Consider the following 22,282-nt stretch of genomic DNA (forward strand, 5'->3'; position numbering starts at 1 on the left):
AAGATCAGAAGACAGAGCAGCTGTATCTAATACACAGAAGCTAACACAGGGAGGCTGCCAAATAAAAGAGACAAAGCAACATATCCCAAATAAAAGAACAAAACTCCAAAAATCAAAACAAAATGGAGACAAGCAATCTACCAGAAGCAGAGTTCAAAACATTGATCATAAAGATGGTCAATCAACAAAGAGATAAAAAGCAAAAATGGAACTAGTAAACAAAAAAAAACCCAGTCAGAAATAAAAAAATACATGAACTGAAATGAAGAATACATTACATGGAGCCAATAATGGAGTAGATGAAGCAGAGGATCATATTAGAGATTTCAAAGATAAGGAAGAAGAAAATACCTAATCAGACAGCAAAAAGAAGATACTATAAAAGCCTCTGAAACAACTTCAAGCATACCAACATTCATATCTTGGGGGTGCCAGAGGAGAAAACGCAAGGAACTGAAAACCTATGTAAAAAAGTAATGACAGAAAACCTCCCTAATACGGTGTAGGAAATAAACATACAAGTCCAGGAAGCACAGAGAATCCCAAACAAGATGAACTCAAAGAGGCCCACACCAAGGCATATCATAATTAAAATGTCAAAGGTTAAAAACAAAAAGAGACTCTTAAAGCAGCAAGAGAAAAGCTATAAAAGCTCCCATAAGGTGTCAGTTGATTTCTCAACAGAAACTTTGTAGGCCAGAAGGGACTGACATGAAATTTCAAAGTGATGAAAAGCAAGGACCTACAACCAAGATCACTCTACCCAGCAAAGCTATCATTTCAAATGAAAGCACAGAACAATCTAAAGGAGCTCATCATCACCAGACAAGTATTACAACAAATGTTAAAGGATCTTCTTTAAGAAGAAGAAGAAAAAACAAGATCAAAAATATAAATAATAGCCATGGCCAGTTAACTCAGTGGTAGAGCATTAGCTTGTGTGTGGATGTCCCCGGTTCGATTCCCAGTCAGGGCACATAGGAGAAGCGACCATCTGCTTCTCCACTTCTCCCCCTTCTCTCTCTCTCTTCTCCTCCTGCAGCTCAACTGGTTTGAGCGCATCAGCCCCGGGCGCTGAGGATGGCTCCATGGAGCCTCCGCCTGGGGCCGTAAAAATAGCTCGGTTGTAAGGATAGCCCCAGATGGGCAGAGCATTAGCCCCAGATGGAGGTTGCCAGGTGAATCCTGGTGGGAGTGCTTCTGGGAATCTGTCTATCTTCCCTCTTCTCACTTGGAAAAAAGGAAGAAAAAGAAAAAAATATATATATATATATAAATAATAAAATGGCAATACATATCTATCCACAATTACTTTAAATGCAAACAGATTAAATGCTCCAATCAAAAGACATGGCTAAATGAGAGTAACAAACAAAACCTTTACATATGCTGTCTCAAAGAGATTCACTTCACATCAAAAGATACAAACAGACTACAAATAAAGGGATAGAAAAAGATATTTCATGAAAATAAAAACAAACAAATAAAAAGCAGTGGTAGCAATCCTTGGACCAGACAAAATAGACTTTAAAACAAAGGCTATAACAAAGGACAAGGAAAGACCAAGCAATTCCATTTCTGGGTATTTATCTGAAGAAACTCAAAACACTAAATCAAGACACATACATCCATATATTCATTGCAGCAGTATTTACAATAGCCAAGGTATGGAAGCCCATCAGTAAGGTAAGACAAGGTAAGTGCCCATCAGTAGATAAATGGATAAAAAAGTTGTGCATGTATACAATGGAAAACTCAGCCATAAAAAAAGAATGAAACCTTACCATCTGTAACAACATGGATGGACCTAAAGGGTATTGTGCTAAGTGAAATAAGTAAGACAAAGACAAATACCAGATGATTTCACTTATATGTTGAATTTAAAAAACAAAACAAACAAACAAGCAACCAGAAAAACTCATAGATACAGAGAACATTTTGACGGTTGCCAGATAAGAGGGGTGTTGGGGAATGGGTGATAAAATGGGGATGTAAAATACAGCATAAGAAATATAGTCAATAATTTTCTAATAACTATGTATTGTGTCTCATGGGTACTAGATTTATTGAACTGATTACTTTGTAAGTTATATAAATGTGTAATTACTGGGTTGTACACCTGAAACTAATATAATACTGTATGTCAACTGTAATTGAAAAATAAAAAAATAGGCCCTGGCTGATTGGTTCAGTGGATAGAGCATCAGCCTGGTGTATGAATGTCCCAGGTTCAATTCCCAATCAGGGCACACAAGAGAAATGATCATCTGCTTCTCTGCCCCTCCCTCTCCCCCTTCTCTCCCTCTTCCCTTTTTGCAGCTAGTGGCTTGACTGGTTTGAGCGTAGGCCCCAGTTGGGTTGGTCCAAGTGTCAACCTCAGGCACTAAAAATAGCTCAGTTAATTTGAGCATCAGCCCCAGACAGAGGTTGCCAGGTGGATCACGGTAGAGGCGCATGTGGGATTCTGTCTCACTATTTCCCCTCCTCTCACTTAAATAAATAAAATAAATAAATAATTTAAAATATAAAAAAATACTGGGGTTTGAGAGAAGACTGAGCTACTAATTGAGAAGTCTGGCATTCTTTCAGCAATGATGAAGGCTACCTACCAGATCTGTTAGAAAAGAAGAAAAAGAATAGATTTAGGTAGAGAAGGGAAAGAATTCAAGATGTAAACAAAATGTATGAAAATAGAAATCAGGTAAGTCACAACTATGTCGTAATAAATTATAACTGCTTGCAATTTACTGACTCCTTAGAGACATTTACCACAACTACTAAAATAAAATAAAAAAAAAGGATTCTATGATCAGCCCAAATGCCACCATACTTTATGTAAGAAGGTCAAACCTTGTACATTCACAAAGGTTTGGGCATTGATTTTTCTGCCAAAAAATAATAATATATATATATGAATTTTCTCTCCATAATTTCAAATATATATGTTCTCCTTCAATATCTTTCACAAATTGTAGCTTGCTTCGTCACCTTGTTTAAAGCATATTCTACCAAAAAAACCCCTGAATTTTATTGATTTTTATCCATTATAAACAGTATAAAAAGTACTAACTAAGGGTTCTTTCAGTATGAATTATGGGATATTAAGGATCTGCTACTATTATGAACTACTAGCCTACGTTATCACTGAAATATCTAAGACATAGGTACTATAGGTTTTTGGACAACCAGAAACAAAAGGAAAGTTAAGGCAGCCAAATGGAGATAATACTTTATAAACTTACACTGGTTTATCTCTTTTTTAAAAATACTTTATTCATTTTAGAGTGGAGAGAAAGAGAGAGAGAAGGGGGAAAAGCAGAAATCATCAACTCCTATGTATCTTTTTTCTCTCTTTTTTTTTTTTGACAGAAAGTCAGAGAGCGGGACAGCTAGGCACAGACAGACAGGAAAGGAAAGAGATGAGAAGCATCATTTTTTCATTGCGGAATCTAAGTTGTTCATTGATTGCTTTCTCATATGTGCCTTTACCGGGGAGCTACAGCAGAGCGAGTGACCCCTTGCTCAGGCCAGCGAGCTTGGGCTTCAAGCCAGCAACCTTTGGGCTTAAACCTGCGACCATGGGTCATGTCTATGATCCCACGCTCAAGCCAGTAACCTGGCACTCAAGCTGGTGAGCCTGCACTCAAGCTGGCAACCTCAGGGTTTTGAACCTGGGTCCTCTGCATGTCAGTTCAATGCTCTATCCACTGTGCCACTGCCTGGTCAGGCAAACTTACACTGGTTTAATTAGGATATCTTACTTAAGACATTATTATGCATTACTAGTACTAATTATGGAATTAACACAGAAAAACTTTAAATATTAGTTATCTCAAAAACTTTTCAAAATTTGGGCCTCTAGTTCCCAGATGAGTCCTAGATATCAACTACCAATCAGCTGCCACAATTATCATCTTTAATGGTTCTAATAATGCTGAGGTTTTGTTATTATTCTCAATGATAGTAATGAAGAATAAAAGCATTTTGCACTTACCACAGTCATCTAACTGGGATAACAAGGAAAGAATATAGCCAATATATTAGATCTGTCGTGACAGAAATGTTCTATTTCTTGACTGGGTGTTTGAAACATAGAGGTATACATCTTTAAAAACTCACTGAATTATACACTTGAAGATCTATGAATTTCACAATATATTTTATACTTTGATAAAAATTTTTAATAGAAAAATATTTTTTTTAATTGGCTAAAAAGTCCATATACTAGTATTTCTATTTGTGCTCATTACTGTTCCATAATTTTAAACTATTAAAATCTTAACTTTAAGCCTTGGCCAGGAAGCAGTTGATTAATGTCCAATATCCCTTATAAACATATATGCAAAAATCCTCAATCTACTGGCAAACTGAAACAGAGACAAATAAAAAGAATAATACATTATGACCAGGCAGGATTTAACCTGTAAATGCAGGTTGTTTCAACATATAACAACCAATGAATATAATTAATAACATTAAGAGAATGAAGGAAAACACCCACATGATCATCTTAGCAGATTCAGAAAAGGTATTTGACAAAAATCCAACATCCTTTCATGATAAAAATACTCACTAAACTAGGAATAGAAAGGAACTTTCTTTTTTTTTTTTTGAGAGATCAGAGATAGGAACAAATAGGAACAGACAGAAAGGGAGACAGATGAGAAGAATCAGTTCCTCATTGTGTTCATTGATTGATTTCTCATGTGAGCCTTGACCAGGAGCCTACAGTAGACTGAGTGAACCCTTGCTCAAGCCAGCAACCTTGGGCTCAAGTTGGCAAGCCTTGCTCAAACCAGATGAGCCCGCGCTCAAGCTGGTGACCCCGGGGTCTCGAACCTAGGTCCTCCGCGTTCCAGTCGGATGCTCTATCCATTGCGCCACTGCCTTGTCAGGCAGACAGGAACTTTCTTAATCTGATAAAGGGCATCAAGGAAAATTCACTACTAATATTATATTTAGTGGTAGAAGACTAGATGCTTTCTCCTTAAAATTAGGATCAGGAGAACAAAGTCTGTTCTTGCCATTTCTACTCAAAATGTTGTGGAGGTTCTAGCCAGGGCAATAAGCAAGAAAAAAAAGGCATCTGATTAAAAAGAAATATATAAAACTACTTACATTTGCAGAAGACATGATTTGATGTATAGGTTATTCTACATAAACTAATAAAAAATTAGAGCTAATAAGTTCAGCAAAGTTGCACAACATATGATCAATAAACAAAAATCAATTGCACATCTATAGACTAGCAATGACCAATGCAAAGTGAAACTATAAAAACATTTACATTAGCATCAAAAAGAATAAAGTGCTTAGGAGTAAACTGAACCAAAAGAGTGTAAGACTTGTATACACTAAACTACCAAACACTGTTAAAAAAACAAAGACAAGTAAATAAACATCTTGTTTTCATGGTTTAGAACAATAATGGGCAATCTTTTGAGCTTGGTGTGTCAAAATTCACCAAAAAAACTAAGCATAACTCGGGTGGTGTGTCACTTCAAGAAAAAAACCATAATTTTGCAATATTTATAGTTTAAATAACAAAAATGTATAATTGTAATATATAACTGTATTTAATAAACCAAAAACTAATTATTTAACTTACCTGCTTAGTGACTTCTTTATTCATCTGTCAGTGGGTTTCTTTTGTTGGTCTTAATATTATTCTGTGGGATGCCATGAACTAAGATAAGTGAAGGGGAGGGGGAATTCTTTAACTAACCCACCTACTAGTGACTTTTTTGTTGCTCAATTTCATTGGCTAAACCTTCAGTTGAAGGTTGGTATTTTGTACACTTCAAGCCCAAGCAAGCGCTACTACTAACTTCATCTGTCAATCTGTTTCTTCTGTTGATTTTGATATTATTTAACGCTGAGAATAAGGTCTCACAAAAGTACATAGAGGGAAAAATTGTGAGTAAAGCCATTGCTATATTTTGCAGGGTGCTAAGTGCCTGGTAATCGGTTCCAGGCACTCCAAATTTCCTGTTCGTGGTGGCACTCCTCTTGATTCTCCAAGCAGCACCTTTCCAGATTCTCAAGCTTTGACCTCAAGTCGACAAACACCTGAGTCCAGATGCTATCTTGAAATTCTGCAAGTTGCATCTTATGTAAATTAAGATGGCTGCCACTATTTCTAATGACGGAAACGGCACCCATAGCACAGGCCCTTGCCTCTCCCAGCCTCCCCCTCCGTAAAGATGGTCACTTAGAAATCCACGACACCCCAGAACAGTAGATTGGATGATGGTTGCTGTGGTTATGTGGTTGCTGGTAATGGCGATCACAGGGCCCCCAGAGATGCGTCCCCCCGCGGCATTCCGCTGCTCCCTGCTCCGCCGGCCTGAAGTGAGGTCAAAGATCCCCTAACGGCCTAACTGGAAGTCCCAGAACTAGACGCTCTGTGCCGGAGTTCTGTTGTTTTGGCCTACAGACCTCCAGCACAGAGTGTCTACACTACAGCAAATGTTTTATCCTCGGCTACTGCACCTGGCCATGCAGGAGCCGAGGATGAAACGTCCTACTTGGCATGGGGCCCCATACTTCTCTGGTATGCGGCTGCATGTCATTGAAAATGGCTACGGGTGTCAGTGCTGACACGCGTGTCATAGGTTCGCCATCACGGGTTTAGAAGAATTACTGATGCTAAGATAGCAAGTTCCCAAAATTAATCTGTAGATTCAGTGTAATATTTACCAAAATTCAAAGGGCCTGTTTTTCAGAAAGTGATAAGGTGATCCTAAAATTTGTATGAAATTGCAAGGGATACGAAAGAACAGCAATCTTGAAAAAAATAAAGTTGGGGGACTCAGACTTCCTGATTTTACATTCACAGTAATTATATTTTTTTGTTTACTTTGAAAATTTACAGCAATTAAGATAGTGTGGTAGTAGCATAAAAACAGATATACAAATAAACAGGAAAGATTTGAGAGTCCAGAAATAAATCCATGTATTTATAGCCCACTGATTGTTAACAACAAAGGTGCCAATACCATTCAATGGGGAAACAAAGAGCTTTCAACAATAGTGCTAAGACAACTAAATACCCACATGCAAAAAAAAAAAAATAAATGAAAGAAACAAAGAAGAATCTGGACCCCTATTCTCAAACCATGTACAAAATTTAACTCAATTAGGTCTTTGACCTAAATGTAAGAGCCAAAACTATAAAACCCTTGAAAAGAAACATAGTAAAAATTTGTGTTGCCATACATTATACAAAAGTTTCTTAGCCAGAATCCCCCAAACACAAGCAATCAAAAAATCAATTAATTGGATTTCATCAAAATTTAAAACTTGTGAATCAAAGGATACTACCAAGAAAACGAGGCTCTGGCCAGTTAGATCAGTTGGTTAGAGCATTACCCTGATAGGTCAAAGTTGCTGGTTCGATTCCTAGTCAGGACACATACAAGAACTGACCAATGAATACATAAATAAATGGAATAACAAACTGACATTTCTCTCTCTCTCTCTCTTTCTAAAAATCAGTGAAAGAAATGAAAGGACAACCCACAGAATTGCTGAAAATGTTTGCAAATAATGTATCTGATAAGGGTACTGTATTAAGAACACATTAAAATTTCTTACACTCAACAGTAAAAAGACAAATGACCAATTAAAAAATAAGAAAAGAATCTGAATTAATATTACTCCAAAGAAAATATACAAATAGCCAATAAACACATGAAAAGATGCTCAGCATCATGAAGGAAATCAACCCTGAGTAGTGAGTTATTTTCATGCTCACTAACCCCCAGGAGTGACTTGTGTGTTTTTTTTTAAAGAAATTAGTTCCAGTTACAGTTTTATTAACTTAAAATCATGTTTGATTGATAGCCAATTTACAGAAACAAAAAGAACGTACATTTGCCTTTTTTTAATGATGCCTTACACATTTTTAAAAGTACATGCATAATCGTACCCTGGATGGTCAGGAGGCACGAGGATGTACAGAACGGTCGTACTACTCAAAGGGGTAAAACCACAATGAAATACCACCTCACACGAAATAGGACAGGTAGAATAAAAGCCAGGTAACAAGAAGTGAGAAGGATTTGAAGAAATTAGAATTTCACCTACAATGTTAGTGTGAAGGTAAAGTGGTGCAGTCACTGTAGAAGACATTGAAAGTCTCTCAAAAAAAAATTAAAGATAGAATTACCATATGACTCAGAAATTTCACTCCTATGTATATAATCAAGAAAACTGAACATACTTTCATATAAAACTTTGTATAAAAATGTTCATAGCAGCATTATTCATAGTAGTCAAAAGTGAAACAACCTAAATGTCTTTCAATTGAGGAATGAATAAACAAAAGGTGACACATCCATACAAAGGAATAGTCAGCCATAAAATGGAATGAAGTATTATTAACATGTACACATGGAGGAACCTTGAAAATATCATGCTAAATCGAAGAAGCCAGTCACTAAAGGTCACATATTGTATGATTCCGTTTGTATAAAATGTCTAGAATAGGCAAATACATAGAATAGCAAGTAAATCAGTAGTTACCCGAGGATAAGGAGAGGAGGATAATGGGACTACCTGCTAATAGGTATGGGATTTTTGGGGGAGGTAGTGAAGATGTTCTGGCATTAAGACAGTAGTGATGGTTGAACAACATAGTGAGTATACGAAAACCCCCTGGTGTACATTGAAAATTATAAACTTTATGTTATATAAATTATGTCTCAATAAAAATACTGAAATTAAGAACAGAACAAACAATAGAACCACGAAAAAGTATATGAAATAATTGGAGAATTTGAATAAAAACTGTCCCTTTGATAATTAAGATGACTGTTCATTTTAAGAGATAATAATCATAACATTGTATTTCTTAAAAGTCTTTATTGAAGTATTTATAAATGATATGAATGATGTTTGAGATCTGTTTCAAAATAACCTAGTATGGGGGTACTGAAGTATGTGTGGGAATATAAATGAAACAGGATTAGCTTTGGGTTGAAAATTATTGAAGCTGGGTAACTGGTAGCATGTTACTCTTATCTCTATATTTAAAATTCTTCACAATCAAAAGGTAAAAAAGGAAGTCGCTATTTTGTAACTGTAATGAAATAAGGAATATAGAAAATAAACATGGCTCAGTGGTAGAGCATCGGCCTGGCATGCAGGAGTCCCAGGTCCGATTGCCGGCCAGGGCACACAGGGGAAGCGCCCATCTGCTTCTCTACCCCTCCCCCTCTCCTTCCTCTCTGTCTCTCTCTTCCCCTCCTGCAGCCAAGGCTCCACTGGAGCAAAGCTGGCCGGGGCACTGAGGATGGCTCTATGGCCTCTGCCTCAGGCGCTAGAATGGCTCTGGTTGCAACAGAGCGGCGCCCCTGATGGGCAGAGCATCGCCCCCTGGTGGGCATGCCGGGTGGATCCCGGTCGAGCGCATACGGGAGTCTGTCTGACTGCCTCCCCGTTTCCAGCTTCCGAAAAATACAAAAAAAAAAAAAGAAAGAAAATAAACATAAATACATTTTAAAATCCATTAGAAGAATGACTAACAGGAAATTTCATTGTGGGAGGATCAGGATAATAACACCTAAACTCAACAAGCAGTAACCAGACAATTTTGTGCTTCCTTAGGTGATGTAATAGGAACTATACAGATTACCAGTGAGGCATTCCAACCAAAAATTTAAACCAGAATCTCATCAATCCCCTAGCTCTAACTTCTAGTTTTATATGAAATATGAAGTATAGAGAAATCCTTTAAAGCACAGCACGTGAAAACAATTAACCAAATCCAGCATGTGGAAGATTCCTATAAAACAAATATCTGGGTTTTTATCCCCAAAAAAGTAAATGACAAGGAAGAGATTTTAAAAGATTCAAAGAACCATGACAATGTATAAACCTTGTTTGGGTCCTTTTTCAAATAAGCCAACTATAAAAGGACATTTTGATACAACCATGGAAGTAGGAATATAAACTGGGTGAAAGATAAGGAATTATTAAGTTTGCAAGATATAATGGCACTGTTGTTAAGAAAGAAGTCATTATCTATTAGAAATGCATACTAAAGAATATTCTGATGAAATGACATATTTAGGACTTATAAAATATTCCAGGAAAAAATACACAGATACACACACATATATATACATCTATAGTCAAGTGCAGCTTAATGATAGGGAAACATTCTGAGAGACGTATCAGTAGGTGATTTTATTTTTGTGCGAACATCATGGGGCACTTACACAGAACTATGTGGTAGAGCCTCCTACATATCTAGACTATCTGGTATACAGACTACAAGCCTGTATAGCATGTTACTGTACCAAACAACACAAGATTAAGTCAGGTACAAGAAAAAATGATGCAAGCAAGAAATGAAGTAAACACGAGCTGTATGAGGTTGCTGCTGGCATAACACGGTACACTGCCTTAAACAAATTTTTTTTTTTAAAGTAGAAAGAGTATACTCTAAAATACAGTAAAAATATAGTACAGTAAATACATGAATCAGTAACATAGTTTTTAGTATTATGCATTACGTTCTGTACATAATTGTGTTATTCCTTCATAAGACTGGCAGCATGCTAGGTTTGTTCACACCAACATCACCACAAGCACATGAGCAATATATTGTACTATGTATGATGTTACGATGGATACAACATCACTAGGCGACATTAATTTTTCAGCTCCATTATAATTTTATGGGACCACCATTGAATATGAGGCCCACTGTTGACAGAAATGTCGTTCTGTGGTACATGACTGTACACACACACACACACACACACACACACACAAATATACCGTATATGTAAGTAAATAAAGCAAAATTAGAAAAATGTTAATAACTGTTGAAGCTGGGTGATAGCAACATGGGAGTTCATGAAATTATCTTCTCTACTTTCATAGGTTTGAAATCTTAAAAATAAAGAAGGTAAAGAAGAAAGAAAGAAGGACAGGGAGGGAGGGATAGAAGAAGTAGGTCTGAGCCCGATCAGTAAGTAAACCTGCAGAATGTGTGCTATAAATTTCCTCATGCCCAGACGCCCTGTCTTAGAGGGATAAGACAAGGTTAGGCCATGTGAATAATGAAACTTAAAATTCTACCAATAGTAATGAAATAATCTATGTCTAAATCAGCAAACGTCCCCCTAAACCTGAACTGCCATTCTAGACTTCTAGCAGCATGCCTACTGAGTTTGCCTTAGTAGAAACTACGCTCCTTCCCTTCCCATCTACAGCATCTGCTTCCTTCATTCCTTCTCTGAGATGGCCTGAAAGACACCAGGTCAAGCTGGATAGGTCTATGGCCAGGTAGCCAGTTGTCCCTATAAATTCATCTGGACTGCTACTGACAGCAGTTTGTAATAAATAATTCATCTTTGCTCATGAAAATTCATCAAGAAACAGCATTTGGTGAGCAATAATTTGAGCAGCTCAAATACTGTAGGTGATGATCATTTGAAAATTTCATCACTCACTACCCCCCAACAATTTGCAGGGTTCAGTAAGTAGTGGTACTTGCAATATACATTCTACATTCTATATATTAAAGGAAGGTCATAGGGGATGATCCATGCCTCTGCTTCTCCCATTAGGAGAAACATAAAAAAAATTACTTTTGCAGAGGTGCTCTAACATCATAGAGCATTCATCTCCATGAAGGTCTGTAGCTGCATTGGGAACACTGGGATATGAAAGTTCCCAGGATCTAGAAAACAGGAAAGAGCAGATTAGGATAAAGAGGCTCTACTCTAACCAATTGGCATATAAGGGCCAGCTCCTCTCCTTGGACACCAAAGCCTTTTTCCTTTAGCATCATACTGATAAGGCAAAATGACCAAAAGTTACTAGTTCCCTTGTAGCTCTCCAGCCACTATGTACTCTTAGAGTTACAGCTATATGTTTTGAACGTCTGATTTTCCTTTGCACGAACTAAGGCAGCCTTATTGGGATCAATGACATCTGAGTAGATTCCTGGGAGCCTAGCTGTTCCAGGGCTAAGTTGTTTCTGGAGTGGATGGAAGCATAAATGTAGCTGATGAGAGACTAGACTTAGTACCAGTGCAAAAGCTATCAGGTATGATGTTAATTCAGAGCTGTTAGCAAATGATTAGATGGAGCACAAAAACTGAAAAATACCAGAAACAGGTCAGAAAATAGAAGAGAAATGGTGAAGGCCCAGGCTAAGATGCCGAGAACTAGTGTTTAGCAGGTGGTGCCCATGTGGTATCAGGGTAAGTCAATTGGTGTAAAGGTACAGAATTAAGCCAAACATAACAATGTATTTTTCTAATACAGGATATTAGCTGTGGCACTGGCTACCCTGATACTTCCTAATTAAAAAAAAAAAAAGATACAAAAAAAAAAAAAAAAAAAGAAATAAAAAAGGATAGAAAGCCTGCCATGAAGACAACTATACATAAAGAAGATACATTCCCAAATGGCCATTCTTTTCCATTCAAATAAAGTTACCATCTCCCAAAGAACAGTTTTGGGGCAGGAAAAAACAGTATTTCATTTCAAGCTGGACTACTCATCTACCAAAATACCATTCTGACCAAAGAAACAGATGCAGAATTACAGTCACAGCTGCATTCTGTACAGAGCAAGTTGGATAATGGTACTCTAAATTGCTAATTACACTGCTAACGATTTTTTTAGTGGCACTGCAGTACTTTGCCACCTTTAATTTCTTTTAAAAAGCACCTAGAAACTTTTAAAAATGGTAAACTGTTAAATACCAGTGAGTCTTCCAAAAAAGAATTCCATATAAGACCATTTCTTAAAATGGCATTCTCAAAGGGGATTTTGTAGGAACCTATTTATTGACTAGCTATTTGTTTTAATTTACTTTTTCACCAATTTACTTGCACTTAAGATTACTAAGGCCATTAAGTATCTCAGTATTAGTGTTTGTATCTCAATCTACCTTGGTATGAAAAGATAATAAACTAACATATGTCATGATATGCTGGCATTGGGAATGTGCTATGACTAGATTTATAAAAAGTAATAGCAACAGTACAATTTTATTTTTGTGACAACCATGGTGAAATTTATTACAGTATTAGAATTTTATTGTTTAATTATGCCAGTGTAGCTGAAGGAGGTATTACATTTCTGATATAAAAATGATGTTAACGTTTTTATTTTTGATGTTATAGAAGATTATAGAATGTAGATTAAATGCCCCTTATTATTTCTTGTGCATTTAAGTGGCAGAATATTTTTTCTACAAATAGTGAATTAATTTCTATTAAATTATAACTTAAGGTTTCTAAAAAATTTGCCTAAAATGAAAACCTCAAGCTGGCCGAGAACGTCCATACATTAGATTTACAAAAACATATTATACACAGAAAATGTGCCAATTACAATTACATCACGTTTTCTGATAATTTTTACATTTAGTAAGGTAGTTAACTGTTAAAAAATTAAGAACAAAATCTTACTATGCAATTACAAACTCATAAGTAAATACTTACATTTGTTTCTGACATATCATCCAATTTCAGTGATCTTTTAACCCTGCAAACAAAATATTTAAAGAAATCTTAGATTTGAGATGTTTTAAGTAGTCAAATATTTAACAGTAATATATATAAAAATTCTAAGATATTTTAACAAAGTAGAATACTCTATATAAGAAAGGAATTTTCACAACAATGATACTTTTTTAATAGCATATTTAAAGATAAAATCACAAATACTTAAATGGATCTTTTTATACATATATGGTTTTATATATATGCACTGCCATATAATCCAATTATTAAGTCATTTTATAAAATAACCTTAGTAAAAATTTCTATTTTTTTAAATATCACTAATAAAAATTATATATAGGAGTAAAAAGTTACATACCTTCAATGGAGATATTGAAAGTATAGTATTTGCACAAATAATGCAATAGGTATTAAGATAAAGGTATGAGCAAGGTGAACAAATTTTTGTAGCTTTAAACATGATTCAGTGCTACCAGACTATGACTTAACTGAGGAACAGATGCTCTATGTCTTTATAAGTCCCCAATCCATAGGAAACTATTTTTTGTCTCCTTCACTAAACTGATTCAGGAACATGCCAGGCTCTCTCTGTGCAAAATCTGTTCTGCTAAACTAGATGCCCAGCTGTTGGTGACAATGCTTAGAAAGGAAAGCTGAATATTTATAATACTTTATTTCCTACAGCTGTCTTCTAAAGAGCAGTCATCAACATTTTATTGAATGCAGACTAAATGCTCAAAGGAGAAAAAGGTCAATATAAATTAAAACTAGTTTTCCCAGTGACAAATACAGAATTAAAAGTAATTTCTTGATCCCTGAGAAACAGAAATTGTTATTTAAAATATTACAGAATTCAAGCATTATGCAAAAGAAAAACAAGAAAAAGATTGTGATATAGAGAATACAGTATAGAAAATAAATTAAAAATGTATACATTCTAGAAATGACTATTCACAAATAACTGACTACTGACTTTCAAACAAGTGACAGAAGCAAGGAAAAGAAAAGTGACAATTTACAGAAATTACTGAGGAGTAAATACTAAACACAAAAATTTTATTTAAAGTGTTCACTTAAATTTGCTATTACATCTACATTAGCCTATCACATAACATTATTTCTTGAAATTAAATTGGTTTAAAGAATTAGTTACATATTTTAGAAATCTATTCAAAATTAATGTGAATTCTCAATAAAGCAATAAGACAATAGTTGTAAGAACAAGTAAAAATGGCAGATAATAAAAAAAGTATTCATATTTAGCTTTGGAATATATTTACTCCATTCAGGTGTATATAAGATGTTTTAGCATTTAAAAAAATTTCAAAAGTGGCCGAGCCTGTGGTCACACAGTGGATAAAGCATGGTCATAGGTTTGAAACCCTGGGCTTGCCAGGTCAAGACACACATGAGAGTTGATGCCTCCTGTTCCTCCCCCTTCTCTCTCTCTTTTCCTATCTCTCTCTCTCTCTCCTCTCTAAAATGAATAAATATATTTAAAAAATTTGGATAAAAAAACGAAGTGCATGGAAATATGTAAAACTAAACAAATCAATTAGTTCATTCAATAGGGACAAACTGGTGTGACTTAAATCACTGTCACACAGCTTGAGTGAGAGAAACTCAGATCTCAGGTCCTGTGGATAATAAATCTTTGTTAAATTGAGGGGGAGGGATTAAATAAGAGGTAAAGAAGAGTAAACCTCCTAGAGGAATTTATGACATCTATTCTTATCATTCTACTAAAACTGAGTCCATTGTCAAGATACAAATTATTAAATTAAACATTTAGTATATGCTTTCTTTTTTAAACCCACCCTCGTACCCAGATACAACTATAACACAAGCATGAGATGATGTCAAGCAGATTAGGATAACATTGGCCCAGTTTGCTCAGAGGTGGAGCATCCACCCAGTGTAAGGATGTTCCAGGTTCAATTCCCCATCAGGGCACACAGGAGAAGTGACTATCTGCTTCTCCACCCCTCCCCTTCTCCTTTTTTTTCCTCTCTCTCTCTTCCCCTCCCACAGCCATGGCTGGATTGGAGTAAGGTGGCCCAGGGCACTGAGGATGGCTCCATGGCCTTGCCTCAGGTGCTGAAATACAAATATTGATCAACTTATGAACTATGCAACTTACAACCATTCGACTTTATGACCACAATCACTAGCCAGGACTGCTCCATGTCTGGCAGTGCAAGCGTTGCCCAGCTGGACGTACGACAGTGCGGACCAGCTTCTGGCAGCACTACCATCTCCGCGTGCACCATTTCAACTGTCATCCCAGACTCGGTACAGCAATTTGTTTTGTGTCTTGGATATTTTTCATCAAACCCCTCCCAAGATGTCCACCAAGAGGAAACTGTCTTTGCAAATATTAAACCAGTTGTACTGGTAATGCAGTGTTTTACTTAAACCTGACGAATGTAAAAATAAGAAACAAACTGGTGTAGAGATAATACAAATGGCATAAAGTGAACAAAGAAAATTATGATATATAACAACAATGAAAGAAAATTATGATAAAATATGACTTAAAGATTTTTATAACATCATTTCACAGTACTGTACATATAGCCTACTCAACTTATGACCAAATTGTGTTGCCACCGGTCTGTCAGAACCAATCATGGTCATAAGTCAAGCACTAGCTGTAGCTCGGTTGCCTAGCAACAGAGCAGCGCCCTCAGATGATCAGAACATTGCCCCATAGGGGGCTTGCCTGGTGGATCCCAGTGGGGGTACATGTGGGAGTATGTCTCTCTGCCTCCCTGCTTTTCACTTAATTTTAAAAAAAGGATAATATTAATAGTAACAGAGAAGAGATGGATGAAACATATTAAAAAGAACAAACAGGCAAAACTTGATTAGATATTTGGGACATTTTCCTAAAGTAGTCATTCATTTGCTACCAGTATTAGTTAGCAATTAAAAGTGACATACCTCTGGTAGTTAAGTAAAGTTACAAACAGCTGTTGTGCTTAATACCTTAGTTTAAAAAAACTATGCACTCAAAAATAGGCAAAGAACTCAAATAGGCATCTCTCCAAAAATACACAAATGGCCAATAAATGCATGAAGAGATGTCAACATAAGTAATATTAAAAGTAGCACTAATACTAAGGCAATGCAAATCAGAACCACAATGAGATACCACTTTATAACCATTAGTATGGCTACTATAAAAAACCCAGAAATGTAGTGTTGGCCAGTAAGTGGAGAAATTGAAACTCCTGTGCACTGCTGGTGGAACTAGAGGATGGTAGAACTACTATGGTAAATAATTTGGCAGTTCCTCAAAAAATTAAATATAGAATTATCATATTATCAGGCAATTCCACTTCTGGGTATATACATACCCAAAAGAATTGAAAGCAGGGCCATGAACAGATACTTGTACACCCATGTTCACAGCAGTATGAGTTACAATAGCCAAAGAAAAAAAGAGTAATGCAAATGTTCATGAACAGACTAATGGGTAAACAAAATGGTATATACACACACTGAATATATACATACACACAATGGAATATTACTCAACCTTAAAAAGGAAGGAAATTCTGACACATGCTACAACATGAACCTTGAAAAATAAGCCAATCACAAAAAGGCAAATACTGTATGATTTCACACAAACGAGGTACTTAGTCAAATTCATGATGACAGAAAAGAGAATGGTGGTTGTCAGGGGTACTGAATAGGGAGTTTAATGGGTACAAAGTTTCAGTTTTGCAAAATTAAAATGTTTTGGAGAACAATGATGGTGATTATACAACAATGTGAATGTACTTAATGCCATAGAACTGTACACTTAAATGATTAAAATGGCAAATTTGACGTTATGTATATTTTAACACTAAAGAAATTCTTAAAAATGTGAACTATCATTTTGATTATTAATTAAGAACTAGGGCCTGTCCTGTGGTGGCGCAGTAGATAAAGTGTCAACCTGGAAATGCTGAGGTCGCCAGTTCGAACCCTGGGCTTGCCTGGTCAAGGCACATATGGGACTTGATGCTTCCAGCTCCTCCCCCCTTCTCTCTCTCTGTCTCTGTCTCCTCTCTCTCCCTCTCTGTCTCTTTCTCCTCTCTAAAAAAAAATTGAATTAAAAAAACCTCTAAAAAAAAAAATTAAGAACTAGGAATGACATCTCAAAAACTCATAAAATTATATGGTTTGAGGTTCTCTTACAGGACTTTTAAAATAAAACATTGGATTGCATATCATTTTGAATAGCTGACCTAAGGGTAAGAGGGTGTGTGGGGGTAGAAAGATAAATTTAGTAAACGTGAGAAGACTCGGGGAGCCTTGATGCTATAACAAATTCTTCCCTTTAAGTAAGTTAGGCAAATCACATAATCTCACTAAGCTTCATAAAGTTAATAATACTGGCCTGTAAACCAGTAGAAAATTTCTTAATGGAAAATAAAAATATGACTTGGTATACTGTCAGTTTTTCATTTATTCCTTTACCACATATATGGGGATGATAATATTGCCAGCTACTTCACAGGAGTGTTTAGGATTTCTGAGCATGCTTATGAGATACTTAGAAATTCTCTGATGAAAGGCAATGGCCAAATTCACATTCCATGTAACTCCTTAGATGCAGACTGAGCTATCTAAACTGATATTTTTTCCATTCTACATATAGGAATGAGAAAAGGAGGGAGAATCTCCTATATTGTCTTTGCATTCTCCCTTTCATTCAAGAGCATATTCTTATGTTCAACATTCATAATGGTTACACAGTAACTCACTATATGGTCACCATGTGAAAGCCCTTAAATAAATGAAACTTCTGCTATTCTTTGTGACAGAACTGGTCAATACAATAACCAGTTATTGAACATGTTTATAGTGTCAAAAGCTTATTAAAAAATAAAGAATTAGCTAAAGTATTATTACTGAAGCAAAAGATATATATTTGGGAATAATGACCCCAGAAAATAAATGGAAGCTAAGATGGTCTCCTCCCCCCCACACACACTTCTTTTCCAAGCAAGAGGAGGGGAGATAGAGACACAGACTCCCACATGTGCCCTGAGCAGGATCCACCCAGCAACCCTAACTTGGGCCAATGCTCTGCCCACCTGGGGCCATGCTCGCAACCGAGCTATTTTTTGTGCCTAAGGGGAAGGCTCCACGGAGTCATCCGCAATGCCCCAGATGGTGTGCTCAAACCAACTGAGCCATGACTGTGGGAGGGGAAGAGAGAGAAAAGGGGGGAGAAGTGGAGAAGCAGATGACTGCTTCTCCTGTGTGCCCTGATTGGGAATTGAACCCAGGACATCCACACACTGGGCCGACGCTCTACCCCTCAGCCAACTGGCCAGGGCCAAGATGTTCTTTGGGTTGACTAAAATGAGAAATGCTGCAAAATTATTTCACCTAAATGGGTACTCCCAAAATAAACATTAATAAAGTATTCATTACTGTTACCTTCTACAACCAAAGTGTCACCTGATAGAGGATTGGATAAAGATGTGGTACATATATACAATGGAATACCATTCAGCCATAAGAAATGACATAGTGACATTTATGACAACATGGATGGAGCTTGAGAACATTATTCTGAGTGAAATAAGTAAATCAAAAAAAGCTAAGAACTGTATGATTTCACACATAGGTGAGATATAAAACTGAGACTCATGGACATAGATAAAAGTGTAATGGTTACCAGTAGGAAGAGGTTATGAAGGAACAGGAGAAGGTGAGGAAGGGTGAGAAGGAAGGGTGAGGAGAAGGATGTAAAGAGGGACAAATATAAGTGATGCAAAATGATTTGACTTTGGGTAATAGGTATACAACATAATCAACAGTTCAAATGTTATAGGCCTTAGCCAGTTGGCTCAATGGTAAATCATCAGTTTGGCATGTGATGTCCCCAGTTCAATTCCGGTCAGGGCACACAGAAGCACCTATCTGCTTCTCCACCCCTCCCCCTCTCACTTCTCACTTCTCTCTCTCTCTCTCTTTTTCCCTCCTGCAGTCATGGCTTGATTAGAGCAATTTGGCCCCAGGCGCTGAGGATGGCTCCATGGCCTCCACCTCAGGCCTTAAGAAGAGATTGGTTGCTGAGCAATGGAGCAATGCCCCAGATGGGCAGAGCATCACCCCCTAGAGGGCTTGCCAAGTAGATCCCAGTTAGGGTACCTTCCCTCCTCTCACTAGAAAGAAAAAAAATGCTATAGAATGTTTACCTGAAACCTAAGTACTCTTATTGATCAATGTCATCATTTTAAAGTTAATTTTCTAAATAAAATTTTTTAAAAAATGTTCTGGGTTCTCATCCTAGAATTAGTTTTTCCTTCAATGAGACTTTTTTGTTTGTTTGTTTGTTTGTTTGTTTGTTTTTGTGGATAATGACATTTATAAATCAAGATCTGGGCACTAGATATGTTCACTGCTACTTATGTCATTGCTTACAGGCAATGGATAGAACTAAAACAGAACACACACACATTTCTATCTACTTTTACCTTCATATGTATATTTTAAAATCCATTATTTTATAGTGATACTTCCAATACCAAGGCAAAATATTTTAAATTTCTCTATCCAACATTGAAAATCTAGCTCCCATGATCTTCAATACTTATTATTTGCTCAAGCCTAGAATACATAGAATCTAGTCCCATACCTCTGTGCCAAACAAATCTATTCACTAAGATTTAATATTCACTTGGTATTCTTAAAATGTAAAATACAGTCATTCTACTGGGTGTTAAATAGTATTGCAATATAGTTTTAATTTTCATTTCCCTTATGTCTAACAAAATGCTTATTTGCCAACCATATAACTTTTTATTTGGTATTGGTTCAAGTCTTTGAGCCATTATTTTATGCTGCAATTTTTTTTTGTATTTTTCTGAAGTTGGAAACAGAGGCAGTCGGACAGACTCCCATATGCGCCCGACTGGCATCCACCCGGCACGCCCACCAGGGAGCGATGCTCTGCCCATCTGGGGAGTGGCTCTGTTGCAACCAGAGCCATCCTCAGCGCCCAGGCCAACTTTGCTCCAAAGGAGCCTTGGCTGCGGGAGGGGGAGAGACAGAGAGAAAGGAGAGGGGGAGGGGTAGAGAAGCAGATGGGTGCTTCTCCTGTGTGCCCTGGCCGGGAATCAAACCCAGGATTTCCACACACCGGGCCGACGCTCTACCGCTGAGCCAACCGGCCCAGATTCTACTGTTGAGTTTTAAGAGTTCTTTATATGAAACCTGACCAGTGGTGGCGCAGTGGATAAAGCACTGACCTGGAACACTGAGGTTGTCTGTGGTTCAAATACCTGGGCTTGCTGGATCAAGCCACATACAAGAAGCAACTACTAACTGGTAGATGCTTCCTGCTTTCCCCCCTCCTTTCTCATTCTCCTTCTCTTTTTTTCTCTCTCCCTCCTCTCTCCAAAAATCAATAAATAAACTCTAAAAGAACTTTTAAAAGTTTCTTATATGCAAGTCTAAAAGTAAATTCTATGTCAAATATGTATATGTCTTATGATGTCAACCTCAACTTTAAGGTTGTGTATTGATTGTTGGAATTTACCACAGACTCTTCTAACATAACATGTACCTGCTAATATGCTACGAAACAGTTGTGCAAAGTTCCACTTTTAATAGTTTTTTTTTGGTTCCCCACTACCTATAACAGAACAGGATCACAGTTCAGGAAGTGTCACCACTTACTAATACACACCAGTATTCACTGCATTCCTACTGAGCAGGGATTTTGCTATTGTACACTGTCCTTGCAGCTTCACAAAAGTGCTAGCAGGGTGTTTTTTTTTATAGTGCAGCAGCAGGGAGACAAGTTTTCTCGCTTCATTCTGGGGAATTAAAGAGGAAAACCTCTTTAATAATCCATAACTTTAAAGAATTTTTTTCCATTGATTTGAAAGAGAGAGAGAAAGAAAAAGCATCAATTTGTTCTACTTAGTTTTGCACTCATTGGTTGTTTCTCGTATGTGCCCTGTCTGGGGATCACACCCGCAACCAGGGTGTACCAGATGACAGAGTCACCTGGCCAGGACCTATAATCCATAACTTTCAAGGGCATAAGTAAAATACATTTATTTATACTGTGTATGACATCATATTAAGTGCTGATTTTCCTTATCTGGAAATTAAATAGCAGCCCCTATCTCCTAAAGTCCTTTTTTTTAGAATTCAATAAGAAAATGTAGGTAATTTGCTGAACACTGTACCAAATCATAAAGATTCAATAAATATAGGTTATTATCTCTTTATATCTTTCTTTTTGTGTCAATTCCTATTTGATAACAAGTATTTCCCTTGCTGTGTTATTTTGCACTTGACTCAAACCTGAAAATAACAAGAAATAAGGTACTCTAGAAATGCATTGGAGGGAGTACCTAAATCGACCTGGGAACAAGGGACAGCCAGAGAATCTTACGTGCTAGACATTAATCCCTCCACCCCAAAGGAAAACTTCTTAACTGAACTTAAAGTTTCTACAGAGCCGCAATAAGGAAACTGACGCCAGAATTGGATACACTTCCTCTTTTCAGACCTGGGCTCAGGTCTCTTGAAACCCAGTTCTTGAGTTGTCCCACAAGTTTACTCACCACGCTAATGTAGGCAATGACGGGCGTTATCAAATTATACGGCGTGTTTCAATCTACTCTATTCTATTTTCGGTACTGTTAACCACATTAGGAATTACTCCAAGCACTAAAATACATCTCTAAATACAGCCCGCAGCCTATAAAATCAGTCAAAAGCCTCTGAGAATAAGAACTAAAGTGGACAAAGACTACCGGGTAACT

At 36.8% G+C, this 22,282-nt stretch overlaps 1 protein-coding gene across 4 annotated transcripts in view; it reads right to left on the bottom strand.

Moving 5' to 3' along the window:
- Positions 1-22,282, bottom strand: part of ITGB3BP (integrin subunit beta 3 binding protein) — a 59,948-nt gene that overhangs the window by 37,371 nt on the left and 295 nt on the right. For 3 of the 4 annotated variants that reach the window (XM_066376457.1, XM_066376454.1, XM_066376455.1), the window contains exon 2: positions 13,473-13,515. In XM_066376457.1, coding sequence (XP_066232554.1) covers positions 13,473-13,515 — 43 coding nt within the window. Of the gene's footprint in view, positions 1-13,472; positions 13,516-21,192; positions 21,323-22,282 lie in introns of all 4 variants that reach the window. The other variant, XM_066376458.1, reaches the window with a different exon arrangement.

The sequence above is a fragment of the Saccopteryx leptura genome, chromosome 3 (genome assembly GCF_036850995.1).
Source record: "Saccopteryx leptura isolate mSacLep1 chromosome 3, mSacLep1_pri_phased_curated, whole genome shotgun sequence".
Taxonomy (NCBI): domain Eukaryota; kingdom Metazoa; phylum Chordata; class Mammalia; order Chiroptera; family Emballonuridae; genus Saccopteryx; species Saccopteryx leptura.